Source organism: Mercenaria mercenaria, chromosome 12, assembly GCF_021730395.1.
Source record: "Mercenaria mercenaria strain notata chromosome 12, MADL_Memer_1, whole genome shotgun sequence".
Lineage (NCBI taxonomy): Eukaryota > Metazoa > Mollusca > Bivalvia > Venerida > Veneridae > Mercenaria > Mercenaria mercenaria.
In genome coordinates, this window is record NC_069372.1 from 2,933,845 (window position 1) to 2,949,605 (window position 15,761).

A 15,761-nucleotide genomic window follows, 5' to 3' on the forward strand; every position below is an offset into this window, starting at 1 on the left:
TCTGTGATTTTTTCACGCATATCTGGATATGTACGCACAACTACAAACTTTGGAATTACTGGTCAACAAACAATCGGGAAGTCTGCATTACATTTCAATTTCAGAGTCAAAGTCCTTTATTGTTGGAATTTGATATTTCTGTTAAAATATGTTTTTCTGTCCTTTCAAATCAGTTACGTAAAGATTAAGCCAAAATGAAGAATAACCATTTGTGAACAAAGAAACTCTCAGAAAATGTTCATTAAGAAGTCTACTTGAATGTGCGTATTGATACCAAATAAATGTAGGGGAGCTGTATTCCTAAGGTGTTTGGTTGCCAGGCTACAAGCAAGCAAAAATACCTTGACGTAATTCTTCCAGAGATAAACAAGTAATAAATTTAATTTGCCTAATGATGATTAGCGCAGAGAAAATTCCACCACTCTGTCGCCCAGGTAAACCGAGGAGAAATTTCAGCACTTGCTTTTGTTGTTCAGTCAATAGTTTTTATTTGGATATATGCATAGAAATATTGGGACAGGAATAAATAATGTCGACCTTAAGACTGAAAAATATCGATATAATACGGACACCATTTGAAAGATCAATGAACACCATGCCGATTTTCGATATAGTCTAATGAATTTTTGCGAGAAGTTGACTTTTTGCCTTTGGAACTCTGTTTTTACCACAGATACCAATGTACACGTAGTAAATAGGAAATCTATAACTTGTTTGGAGGCATGTTGTCTTTTTTGACTTCGTTGCAATGCCAAAAAGGAAAACTAAAGTTCGCATCAGATATTACTGTGTAACTCAAAATGGATATTAACTGACTGATTGAACACCTTGATGTGAGTATTTTCTTACATTATATTTCGAAGTTCTGATTTAAATATTTTATTAGCTTTTCTGCTTTATAAAATGGAACAAAAAAAAAAAAGGAAAATAGAAGAAAACATATTTCTTGTACCTTTGAAAGAAAATGAATGTATTGTATGCTAGACAAACAGACAAAAGTATTCAAACATCAAATGATTTCAAGAATTTCTTTATAAATTACAATTTGCCAACGACAAGATTGCTGCTGTTTAAGCCTATAAAGTTCACATATATAGCTCAATCCTTATATGTTTAAGAATTCCTGTTTGTGCTGAACCCGGGATATTCCGTGTGTTTAAGAAAGTTCATAATCATCACGTAAAATATACCCATGTAGTGGAATTGATAATATAAATCCTATAACAAACAGTTTTTGTCATATCTGCACGAATACCTGCAGCAATTATAAGCTGGTAAATATGTGACTGTAGGCAATTTGCGCAGCAACATATGTTTTCCATTTGTCTTTTTTATATTAACTATTATATATATATATTATTAACGACGTCAAGTATACACTTCGCAACACCTAGTTTATGTCTTTAACGTTACCTCAGGTACGTACATTACTGGCATACGTTTAAATATTTATACTGTGAGTGTCGTACAAAAATTTTCAGAAAGAAAGTTAAGGTCACCTTATATTTTTGTTATTGTTTTTAAAGTCACGCCAACACTATTTAGAGTGAAGACCCCAACGTGTCCATCGGGGCATTGCTAAAAGCATAGTCGGGCACCTGGGTAGAATCACCCACTTTCCGTAAACCTGCTGAATGGCTACCTCATAGTACGAATCATACATCCTACACCCCATCCAGTTTTGGGAGAGGCAAGTCACGTGATTCAAAGTAAGCAACCTTAACCTCTCGGCCACGTAATCCCAAACATATAATTTTACTCATTGTACCACACCATCCTACTTTTAATGAAAAAGAATATATATTTTTATATTTTTTTACAAGAAAATAAGATTTTCACACGAAAACGAATTATAAAAAGTACAATAACCCAGTTGTTTTGTCAAAACTTCATATCATATTCATACAATGTACACTTAATTAGCTGTAAAAAGTATATCTGACATTTAAAAAATAACAAAAGAAGTGAAATCCCGTTATAAATACTTGTTAAACATGCGAAAAAGTTCCTTTTATTTATCATTTAAAGCACACAAAAAAATAATCTTAGGATGAATTACCCTGCTTTCGAAACGGGAACAACTTGCAAAAATTAATTTAAGATAGGCATCATTATCATGAGTAAAAAAACTGAAACACAATAAAAATGTGACCGACATACCTCAATAAATTCATTTTATCCGTAAGTTGATATTTTGTGATTTCTAAAATGGTTTTAGATAAAAGATAAAATTATAAACTAGTAAATGCATAATTTGGTTTTTGGTGTAATTTTTGAAATGTTGTTATCAACAGATTTTTTTTTACCAAATGTGTGTAAAAATTTTACACAACAACAATAACAGCATTAGCAACAGTTACGTTTATTACTGTTAGGATCTTAACTTAAGAGTTTATCAAGTAATTTGAAAGATATAAGCATAAATCTAAGCGCGTTAGAAGAAAACTTGCGGAATGTCAGATAATCATGGTCTGTTATTTGTTTACTGTCTACATAATTAGATTGTTATCAATGACTAAATACTTTACAGCTCGAAGTACATAACTCTACAACGTACTTTTCACGTTTTCATATGTTGATATTCTTTCTAAAGAATTACGAACTATTTTCAAGGTACGAAGATTTACATACTTGACGGAATGATGTATCTTAGTTAGAGGTGAAAGTTCTATACAGTCAAAGGTCAAGGCTAACAAACTGGCAGACGACATTTAAATGGAACAACTCACGACAAATGGCGGCGACTTGGAAACATCAGCTGTTAAATTAGCTTTTCCTCATCAAGGTGTGTAGAGAATTTAATTTTCATTTTAAAAATCAAATATCCAGAAATCAGTTTTAAAAGGATAAAAAGACGCTGATGCAGCATAGAGCCGCACCATGAGAAAACCAATAAAGTGTATTTGCAACCAGCATGGATCCAGAACAGCCTGCGCATCCGCACAGTCTGGTCAAGATCCATGCTGTTCGCTTTCAAAATCTGTTGCAATTAGGGAAACTGTTAGCGAACAACATCTTGTTCCATGCTGGTCACAAATGCACTATTTTGGTTTTCACATAGCGCGGCTCATATCAAAGCGGCGTATCTGTCTTTTTTACTTTAATTTCTAGCACAACTTGATTCATTTTCCTTTAAAATAAATAAGGCTGTGTGTTATTTAAAAACTAATTTATAGCAAAACCGCGTTTTATCATGATTTATATACGATGGGCGGTTTTATGTCGGGCGTAATGTCAAGAGGGCGCATCGCGAGTGCTATTATTCTGTACGACATATAACAGCCAGGATATATAAAAAGTGTTCCAAAACGCTTTTCCTATAAAATATTTCGATTCTTATATGTCTTCTTTTATTGTAAAATTTAGATCAATTATGATAGAACTGTTTATTGGCGAATGTGCGGCGCGAAATGGTACTCCTAAAACTGAGTGTATCTCAAATGCATATTTACTTGTAACTATGTGCGATGACAGGTTGCCAAGCACAACACTCACGTACCTTTGTTACTTGAATGCCAATGTCATATTAAGAGATTACCATTTCTGCATCCTGACTATATTTTTATGCATTGAAATCTTTGAATAAATGTATGACAAGCTGTGTACTTGCTATTTTTTTCGACACAACACAATGGTATATTAGTAAACAATCACTTACTGACCCACCGGTCACGACCTTAGTATTACCTCAAGCCGTTTTGCACCTCCTAGCATAGGTACGCTTAAAACACGGTTGTGACGTAATCCTTTGTTAGTTTTATCCATTATATAGGTAATTGTACCGATACCGCTCTATACACACGATTATTTTACTATACCTGTCCATTATTAACCTGTAAGAGTCCATTCTTAAAATAATGGATACTTTAAGAATGGACAGGTACAGGTTAATAATGGACAGGTATAGTAACAACCTTGTACGTTGAGAGGTGTGAATACATCAGTCTTTGAAATTCGAAAGTTTCGAAATATATTAAAACTGCAACGTGTTTTTTTTTCAGAATTTGTAGCTGCAATAAAAAAACCCTTATGTGGAACGTATGATATTTAACCCAATGTTTGTTTGTTTGTTTTAGGTTTAACGCCGTTTCTCAACAGTATTTTAGTCATGTAACGGCGGGCAGTTAACCTAACCAGTGTTCCTGGATTCTGTACCATGTGTTCATACGGCGGTGCACATGGAACCTTCAATGATGCACAAAGTGCAATTCCTTGAAAAGCGAATAAAATAATGGTTGGGCTCTAAACGAGAAAACCGTGGGCAGAATTAAACTGGAAACCGCTCTACTTATTCTTTGAATAGTCCAGCTAAAACACCTGGTTAATTTTTTTTGTCATAACTGACATTCAGAAATGTGCAATTTCACATTTCTACTACAAAGACAAACAAACAAAAAAAAAAACACACTAAACACGTCAAATTTCTTATCGTTTTACTGCATGTTTCGGTATTTCGGTATACAGGGAAATTTGGCCGCAATGATTTCAATTTAACAATACATTATTTTGTTTTTAATTTTCATAACTAGCAAACGTCTCATATAATACGTGTTATTGTCTTCTAATAAAATTGATAGAAAACAACGTAATTGCGAGATAAGAACGGTTGTTTTGTAATAATTATATAAAATACATATACATACATTTTAGAATGTCTTCACCTGGACCTGTCATCTATATAAAACTGCAAACTCAGCACGAACAAAGCGTGGAAAACTATTAATACATACATCATAAGGCCAAGCTAAATTTTACTTTTTGTAAAGATACTTCAAATCATATGTAAATATGACAAAACGTGATATGTTCGAAACTGTCCTAAGATCAGCACTGCATATCATTAGTGTTAAAAAAATCTTTTCATTGCAATAAATATTTCATGCAATCTTATTTAAACTCTATTTGACTTGGTATTTTTACTTAGCACAGAGACACAAATCAATGATTTGTCTTTGCCTCAAAGAGGACAATATTAGGGACATTATATAATATCACGACAATCTTGATTTATTCGAGAGGACCGTGTTTTAAGTCAGAGAAAAGCCTCAAACTATCCATTATGTGAAAGAATGGACAATCTCGGCGCGTTGCGCCTCGATTTGTCCATTCTTTCACATAATGGACAGTTTTCGGCTTTTCTCCTATACATAAACGATCAAAAGCCGACAAAGAACAAAGGAGAGCATGTTTAATTATTCAATCTAAGATGAACAGTTTTTGTAACATTGATTTCAGACGTCATAGTAGTCCCACTGCTATTACAGATACGGGTTTCTATTGTCTATCTAAGGTCATTAAAGGAACCTTAATGTGAAACTGACATGTTACAATAAAGAAAGCTCAAACGATCTCGACTTAGATTATGACGTCTAATTAGTTCAAATGTCATTTGCAGTCAAAGCGCAATGCCCATTTTTGGTAAGTAAGTATATTGGTGTTTCCAACAAAACCATTTGGGAAAGATTTTAAAGTAACACACACAAGTTGCAATTTATGCTGGTTAGTTGAGTTAAGGTTGTTCTGCACGTTCGGATCATTTTGTTCCACAATTAGACGTTACACACTATATGACGCTCTGATGTAACTTAGTAATAGCTGTGAAAAGATCCTTTAGAAGCATAGAATGCAATCAAGCAACATAGTAGCAGACTGAGTTTGACTGAGCCTGTTCATGAAAGGTAATGATATGTGCAACACCACTCCCCCTCTCTCTCTCCTATCCCATCTCCTCCCCACTTAGCGCCTGCTTAAGCTGAATTCTGTCATAGTAAAAATGATTTTTTTTCCTTTTTCCATGATCCCAATGACCGGAAATTTTAGCAAGGCTTCGAAATGCTCATTTGTAATCAACCCATGGGCTGCAAAATAGAAATGAGTTTGCTGAAATGATACAAAACGCGAGTGTGCTTATTTAATTGACGTGATTTGATAGATGTTTTTTCGTTGTGTTTAACTATGTTCATATATTCTATGTGAATTGATGTGTCCATTTTTGTCAATGAAAAACATCATGATGAAATAATGTGAGAATGAAGAAAGCCATATAAACATGTTACGTGAGGAAGGGCGAAGTTGACCAGTCGGGTCGGAATATTTCATGTAATGTTTATAAAAAAGATAATTTTAACGATTTGTATTTTGTTCTTTCAGTAATGATTGAAAAATGGATGCTGGTTTTACTCATAGTTGGCTGCACATCACTCGGGTTTCTCATTTGTTTTCCAATTGACTTCTATCTCTACCGACGACGTAAGCGTCTTGCGAGAGAACGTAAGAATATCATCACGTTTAGACCACAACAAACTCCGAAAAGAGTTGCACCATGTCAAGCAAAAATGACAGTTACAAACGTGTATGCTGATACAGACTATAGCGAAATAAATGAAGTTGAGCAAAGAAGATATCGTGCACAAAGAGGCGTAATCAGATTTTTGAACATGCTTAAACAGAAACGCGCAGAAACATTAGAGCTTCAAGAGCGTTTGGCAGAGAACACATTGTCGGAGAGAAGTTCAGAGTTGCACCTGACAACCATGCTGGAAGTTAAAAAAGGAACAACTGATAATCATGGAAACAGTTATAAAGAAATGAATGACAACACTCCAAACCTTACACATTGTGTAAATGAACTAACAAGACGTCCAGAAGAGAAAACTACACATCAGTATTTATATGATGACGATTATTTTGACTATAGTCCTGAGAAAAGGTTCCCAAAAGCTTCCAAGGCACGGAATGACAATCAAGAGGTTTTCAATTACCGGAAGAAACGGTCACACTTAGGCGCCCGTTATGATAAGAAAATGTCCCAACTTGATGAGATGAGAAAGTCACAATCTGGAGCCCACCATAAGAAGAAAAAGTCACGCTTTCGGGCCCTTGAACCGCTTGAAAACATGACAAATGTTCTTGAAGAAACATGTGACAATAATTGTTTCACCATTCCAAATTGTCGTAGAAATGAGGAACATTTGGAGCCCGTGAATATAGCTGACGAAAATTACAAAGAGATTTCTCACAACAAAAGCAATAATGAACATAGTTTAGAAAGTAACACAGTGTCGTCTGCTGCGAAACTAACCGGAAATGACACTGATGCAGCGTTAACAAGTGATGATAAAAGCGAGGGATTCTGTGCGGAAAATTTAGCTAAAGATGTCCATAACAATACAGCTAAATTATTTCAAACAGTGTTTGACGCAGAAGACCAAATATTTAAAAGCCATAAAATTTTGGCACATTCTCAATCTGAACAATGTATAATCGGAAATTTTAGCCATTCAAAACGTTCTCATAAGAAGAAACGAAAACGTAATGTCGTTTCGCCCGTCAGTGAGGATACATCCAGCTTTTCAGAACAGTTTTACAGCGAAGCAAATGTTTTAAATGATAGAAAAATGCCTATAACTGTCCCTGTGTTTTCAGAATATGCGGTGACACCGAAAGTTAAAAGGAAACTAAAGAAAAATACTTTCTGGAAGAAGCAGTGCTCTATGCCAGAGCTCCACTACGAAAAAGAGAAATACTAATTACATTGGAAAATGTTCCTTACGTCGACAATTCAAAACTACCATTTACAGAAATGTCGATAATTAATTTGAAATGTATGCTTCTAATGGCCACCTTGTCATTCACTGGATAGAATGATTTTCAAGTGAATTTATCAAATGTTGATTGATTGTATAACATGTAAATAGTTAAGTAGTAGAACAATTTTCAAAAGGTCTCCGAGTTTTGGTTTGTATCAGAATTTACTTAAAGTCGCCACCGGTATCCAATATGGAATACGGAATGTTAGTGGTTTTATGTGGAGGATAGGGCGAGCCAAATAAGACGAATATTGCGAGTTCCTCAGTGTTTCAGATGTCAAACGTTAGCTAAAGTTAAAATATAACAACTGTATTTATTTCATGTGTTTTCAGCGGTTTATTTAAATATAATGGTAGATAATATTTAATTCTTTCACTGTTTCAAACTTGATGATTTCCAATATGCTTTAACTTCTGGCTGGGAACCAATAGCCGGACAGGACCTGTTTCCGCACAAGTATAATAACGATCTCATTTTGACATTGTTCATTCAATTGTTTGATTCGGATATTTATTTTTCATCTCTAGAAGAAGACAGTTTTAAAGATCAAGGAGTAATTTCAGCTCGTTTTTCAACATTAACATTGTGGATCATGCATATGCGTGTGAGGTTGCCTTATGCACGTGAATGGTTGTAAAACTGGCATAATTGGAAAAGCCATTGACAAGACATGAAATGAAACGAAAGTATGTGTGATTGAAATATCTTTCACCGTATTATATTCCGTCCCTAATTTGGTCTTAAGCAAAGAAAGACTCGATCTGACCTCATTTTCATAATCTCTATAGACTTTCTGTCAGAAAAGTTTGTATGTTTGATATATTGATAATGTTACACATAAGCACAGATAGTACTTTACTCCCTTTTCATGCTATCATTGCTATAATTATTGTTGAATTGCTGTTAATAATAGGATTTGGGTCATTTGTGGCTGATCTATGTTCATTATTTTGATATCTGGATCCCAGCATCACACATTATGTCATATACAATAGTTAAAGGGAACCAGATATTTGATAGAGCAAGTACTCGTTGTAAAATACTACGTATAAATTTGGACCAATCAGAAAACGTTCTATAAATAGCACCGATCAAAGCTCACGTCTGCTAAGGTATAGATAGGTAGATGGCGGACAGAGAGATCATTCATTCATTTTGGAACGTATCCAGGCATCGACCTGTATTTGATATCAGGTCTCCAAATTCAAATTTCGCTGGGCCTACGATTGAAACTACGCAGTGCAGCGTAGACAAATAAAAACGAATAAAACAAAACAAAACAAAGAGAGTTAATTCTGTATCCAGCGATTGAAGAAGACACATCGAGGATTCAACTAATAATTTATCCCAGTATCTTGATAAGGAAGTTATTAAAAATAAGACGTTTGAAGTTCATAGACTAAAGAAGAGTTGAAGAATTTCAACAAGGTTTCGAGCTATAGGGCCAGCGCATAGGAGTTTTACCTTAAGGGTGGTTGAATGCTTTAGACGATAGCAATTATAGGATGAGCATCGGAAAGCTGCGACAGAGACTCAGAGTTTGGTAATCTACTGAGATAGTAGGAGAGTTCTAGCTCATAGACGGTTCAGCGTTATTTGCAAAGTACAGCCAAGGCATCGGGGATATACCTATATGGTAGTAGAATGATACATGTGATAGCATATAGGCGCTGAACATCCAGGAGTCAGGGCAATCATATAAGCTTGTAACTTCAATTAAGAGGACAGAGACCGAGCATCTATGCGAAAGGACTCGTTTGCTGTTGATTCAAAGACATTGTCTGACGGAACTTCAACAAAAAGACCAGGTCAAGTATAGAGTCTCCTGCCTATAGGAGTTTGAGCTAATTTTTATAAATTGAAGATTGTTAGTTTGAAACATTTAGTGATTTGCCTGTTCCCTGAAATTATTTAGCTTCTAACAGAAATCATTTACGAATCATTGGTACACGAATCATTTAGGCAAGGTAGCCAGAGGAAAATTCTATATATGAGATATTTGGTCTGACCAGCTCTACGTTTTAACAAAGGACATTCTACATCGTTTGTCAGCTAGTCTAAGACATAGTCACCTTAGCGATTGGATCCAAAGCATTGTTCAAGATACTAAAGGCGTAGGCACTTCCCTGGGTTATATAACTCGTATCCTGACACTTTTTTAAAAACAAAAACAAGCAGGTTTTAATTCAGCTCTGCTCTGCTATTACTCTGGCCATACCAAATTGATTAATAGTTCTTCGGAAAATTTTCAAAAAAAATGGGATCGAGCGAGCGAAATTTTTTTTTTCTCAATTTTGATTTTTTCAGAGGCGGGTAGCTTTTACATGGAGCGAGCGGGTATTTGTTTTTTGCAGTTATGATTATACATGAAGTTAACACTTCTTTAAGAATAATACAGAACTCAAACATTTACAGTGTGTCTAAGACAGTAGATAGCTTTTCTGTATGTTTTAAAGACTACATGAATGGTTTTGCAAATAAATTCTTGCTAAAACACACTGAATCACTTTGTTTTTATTTTGTATTTATAATTACTGAGTGCCTTATTTTTAATTTTGATTGTTCTACATTAATCTGAAGGCGTGCCCATTTAACGGCAGAGGATGAGGAATATTTAAGACAAAACAGGCACCCAAGTGGAATAACATATCTTCTGAAACCCAGTTAGATGGCTTCGACACATGAGCAACTTTGTGGCCCTAGTGAAACTCCAAACGGTAGAGGTGAGGGGAAAATAATAAATCACTTGACCAATGAGACCAAACGGAGTTGGGCACACAAATGCTTCGACATTGCTCAAATCCATTGGAATAATTTCTTAACAGATAAACTTAGCTTAAGTTTTTGTGGTAGAGGTTCATTTCAGTCAAAAATGATAACAGACGGACAAAAAATGATCACAATATGGCCACTCTTTAAAAGTGTTATTTGTTGTGCTTTGATTGACCAAGAAATTTGGAGTTGGGAAGGTCTGTTTTTTCAGATTCTTTCTTTCAATCAATTCACAGCCAATTAATATACAAACAGGGAAAATTGGGGTTACAATACGACAGAAATTATTTTTTATATCTACACAACTTATTTGAAAAGCTAAACATTTTTTAAAAATGAATATATGCATTTTGATAGAATATCTGACTGCCGTACTAAAGAAGTTACGTTTAAAACGATTTGGGCCCCGAGACAATTAATGTGATGGATCAGTCAGGATCTGTGAACAAACTTTTTTTCAAGAAAGCACTGGCTTTGGCTCTAGATCTAAAATATTTAACTAAACACACTGATAACAAATGGTTTGAAAACTTTATCTGAACAATATTTCTATGTTTAATCCAAATATTTTCAATTTGAATCCCTGTGGCCTAGCACGTCTTACAAGTCGGGCTTTGTTCTTTTCACTGTATAATTTGAACAATCGTAGAACGTGCCTACTTCATCACCTACCGGCACATCGAAGGCCATGTGTGGCACTAGCACAGACACTTCAGATTTAAAACAAATGATGAACAACACCATAATCCCTGACTTTTTGAGTTTGTGTCATCAGCTACATGTATTACGAACGCATGGATTCCGATCAATATCACTTTGACGCATTAAAACAGCGATAAAACCTGTTTACCGTTATCATTCCGGACCGCGTAATCAGAAAAAAAAAATTTTTTTCGGCGATTTTTATGTACGTGCGGGCGGGTGAATTTTTTTTTCTTTTTCTCGATAATGAAATCATTGATGCGGTAGTTCCGACGAACGACAAATCAATTTGGTATGGCCTGACTTGACACTTGTGATAAACCAAAATGTGATTTTTATTTCTTTATTATTATATATATAAATAGATGGAAACATAAATAGATATGTGTTTTAAGAAATACCTTAATTTTGATAACGAGATAAAGTGGGATAAGAGAAAAGTCGAGAAGTTCCTTACGAACTTGGTCTAGCGCACATTCGCTTTGAAATTTCGTTTACAAATGGTCAAATTTTGATTTGTTGTTTAGACCATAGTTCAAGGTACATGTAAAATATGCTAAACGATTATGGTCCTCAGATATTTCGTTTGACGGGCAGTCACTTGGGGCAGAACCATCGATGTTAAGAAAGTCAGATGGTTTTGCAATTAAAAGTTAGCACACCGCTCCAGACAAACTATGCAATTAAGATAACTTAGATAAATAAATAATCGCTGATCTTTTCTCTTAATTCTCTCAAACGGGCTGAATATTAATATTTTCTTACGCCGTCTTTATTAAACTTTATTTAACTTCTTCACTAAACAGTACTTAATCATAAAATAAAAATGTAGGAAGTTCTTGTTGCCGCACATTTCGTTTCAAAATGATACCTTTCAACACCAACATTATCAGTATTTTTAAGTGCCTATATAAAAAAGGATGCACCCCATTCACAACAATTCATAAATAAACACAAAAATGAAAATTGAAAAAACAACAACGAAATATATGAATACCAAAAACAATAACGAAATACTAGTATCTGAATAAAAAAAAACAACAAATCAGCAGTTGTGCAATATCATTACGCGCTACTTCTCGAATTCCCCAGCATGTCGGCGTGTTTGAGTGATTATACTGTCTTTACATAATTGATGATGTAAAATGTGTTGTTATTGCCCAGAAATGCTTATTTATGTAACTACACAGGAAGTTCTACTCTGCAGGAAATATATCATCTGAAGAGTTCACGCTTCAATAGAATACCAGAAATTTCCTAAACTTTTGAGTGCTAACGATTTCCACTTATTGTTAACCTAATACTGTATTATTATCATCATCATCATTATTATTATTCTACCGGATTTATATAACGCCTTTTTCATGATAAACACGTTCATATAGCAAGCTCAGCTACACAGGGCGCGAAATTCATCCTCTACACAGTACAGACACAGAGCGATTTGATCAGAGGGACAGAGTGAGATAAAGCCCCCAGACCAAATGAAGATACATCCTTTTTAGATACAGGCCTGCCCGACTAACTTAGCCTAGCTCTTTGCTAATAGACAGCGTGTCCAGTGTATAGCACCGATACACGCGGAGCCGTCTTTCCTGGGAACCAGTTAGATAGGAGACACTCAAGAGCATCTCAGTAATTTCCAATGCCTGGATCGGGATACTGATACATTTTCGGGAGCAAGTCGCACAATACATTCTACGTCATATCCCGACTTTTTCCACTTTAACTTTACAAAAGGACTCTGCTTACCTGTCTGAGCATATTTTCAGGAACGGGTCAAAATTGCCAGACTAGATTCGAAAAATAAAATTTATGTTTTATAATGTCTTGAAGGTTCATGGTAAAAACATAATCGGCACGAACACGTTTGCCTCATGAAAGTCGTATCTTCATACGCAAGTGTTAACAGTCGAGTAATTTAAGCAAATCGCCGCAATAAGAAATATACCATTTCATATATGGAAATATGAAAATTTTGTTTCCATAGTTATCGCATAGTGCGGCAATTTTCCTTTGATCTTTGCAGCATGTTATACATAGTAACACACATTATTACTACAAAACTGTGCTGATATCTTACAAAACTGTTGCGATATATATCAACACGGAAATCTCTATGGAGTTTCATAAGAAAAAAAGTGTTCCGATATATATCAGCACAGTAAAACTGTTCCGATATATATCGGAACACTTTTTCTCTATTGAGGTCCTATCAAGGGAGTATAATTTTTTCCTTTCAAAGAAAAGATGATTTTAGCTCCAATTTACAGTTCACAGAGAAAGAATTGTCACAAACACCTACATTTATAAAGTAAAAGAATAAATAAACTAGAATATTTCAAAAACTTGATAGTTATTGCCAAATTCAGAAATACATGAAATATATGAAATTCTGAGATTTCTCAAACGTTTTTTTTTCTTTGATTTTTTTTACAAACAAAACAACAAGTTTTACAATATGTCTGGCCAATGAAATGCAAAGATTTAAAACCAATGCAGAAATTTGTTGGGTACTTTTATCTGGGGAACACATTTTCTAAAACAGAAGTTTTAGTGTTTCAGTCAGCGAGGCGCAGAAAGGGAATCAAAATAGTAAAAATAATAATAAACAAATTTAAATGAAAATAATATATAAATTTTAATGATAAACTATGCGATAAAACAGTTATAATATGTAATGCTCGTGTGTTACGAGGATATATCAGAGCTAGGGGTATATCTCGTTATTTTTCTCTTCACATATCTGTCTCGGCCTACCGGCCTCGACGATATGTGCAGAGAAAAATACCCTCGATGTACCCCTAGCTCTGATATATCCTGGTAACACACTCTCACACATACTATAACTATTACTTATCGCATAGTGCGGCAATTTTCCTTTGATCTTTGCAGCATGTTATACATAGTAACACACATTATTACTACAAAACTGTGCTGATATCTTACAAAACTGTTGCGATATATATCAACACGGAAATCTTTATGGAGTTTCATAAGAAAAAAAGTGTTCCGATATATATCAGCACAGTAAAACTGTTCCGATATATATCGGAACACTTTTTCTCTATTGAGGTCCTATCAAGGGAGTATATTTTTTTCCTTTCAAAGAAAAGATGATTTTAGCTTCAATTTACAGTTCACAGAGAAAAAATTGTCACAAACACCTACATTATATAAAAACTTGATAGTTATTGCCAAATTCAGAAATACATGAAATATATGAAATTCTGAGATTTCTCAAATGTTTCTTTTTCTTTGATTTCTTTTACAAACAAAACAACAAGTTTTACAATATGTCTGGCCAATGAAATGCAAAGATTTAAAACCAATGCAGAAATTTGTTGGGTACTTTTATCTGGGGAACACATTTTCTAAAACAGAAGTTTTAGTGTTTCAGTCAGCGAGGCACATAAATAGAATCAAAATAGTAAAATAATAATAAACAAATTTAAATGAAAATAATATATAAATTTTAATGATAAACTATGCGATAAAACAGTTATAATATGTAGTGCTCGTGTGTTACCAGGATATATCAGAGCTAGGGGTACATCTCGTTATTTTTCTCTTCACATATCTGTCTCGGCCTACCGGCCTCGACGATATGTGCAGAGAAAAATACCCTCGATGTACCCCTAGCTCTGATATATCCTGGTAACACACTCTCACACATACTATAACTATTACTTACATCAATAGTGTAAGAGAGGTATCTGTTTGCCTAGTTACAGTGAGTAATTTAACAGAATTTCTACAACAGAATTATACGTAAATCTCTACATAAATCAAGGTTATGACTTCTTTAATTGGATGATATATGCATCGACAGATCTGGCAGTCAAATTCGCATAATCAATATTTTGAACAGCAAGCAATTTTGACGCCTGAATATGAAAGAACACCATTTTGTTGTGTTTGGTAGCGACAAAATAGCATCATTTCTAAAGTACCGTGAAATGGAACGTACTTTTACTTATTTGTCAACATCATCATCATTTTCTTCTTCTTCATCATCATCATCATAATCATTATCATCATCACCATCATCATCATCATCATCATCATCATCATCACCACCACCACCACCACCTCCACCACCATCATCATCATCATATGTCTTCTTCATCGCATCACAATTATATTTTATCAACTATATAAAATTTTGTTTCTTCTGTTTTAGATTATTTGGCGAAAACATTATCATCATCATCATCTTCATCATTGACATTATCATAATCATAATCATCATCTTTTTTTTCAAACATCATCGTCGCCCTCATCAAAATTGTCGTTTTATCATCCACATCGGTTACTTCAATTTTTTCATCATTTTACTGTTATCATCATTGTCAACATCATACCTTTTTTCAGTTAGCATCACCACCATCTTCATTATCATTATCACCAGCAATTATTATTAATACCGTTTTATGGTACATATCCAAAGGAACTGCGATACCGTTGTGTCCAACGCAATGGTCTGGTAACTATAAAAAACTGACCAAACGATCATTTTGTGTAGCGCAACGGCGAAAAATAGAAACCATAGATGATATCATCTCCCTGCAAAACCAAAAGATTCTCCAAAGTATGAAACATCAATGGCATGAATATCGTCTGTTGTCACATCAATCAATTTGTTACACAGCATTTATAAAACGAAGTAGTTTCCTTATTTGTTAACGTCTGCTGCA

General features: G+C 34.4%; 1 protein-coding gene across 1 annotated transcript; it reads left to right on the forward strand.

The window, feature by feature from the left end:
• Positions 1–397: 397 nt before the first annotated feature.
• LOC123534696 (uncharacterized) lies at positions 398–10,088 on the forward strand. The gene is made up of 3 exons (XM_045317046.2): positions 398–833; positions 2,614–2,785; positions 6,151–10,088. The coding sequence occupies exons 2-3, from the start codon at positions 2,716–2,718 to the stop codon at positions 7,527–7,529; spliced, it is 1,449 nt and encodes a 482-aa protein (XP_045172981.2). The 5' UTR covers positions 398–833; positions 2,614–2,715; the 3' UTR covers positions 7,530–10,088.
• The last annotated feature ends 5,673 nt before the right edge of the window (positions 10,089–15,761 follow it).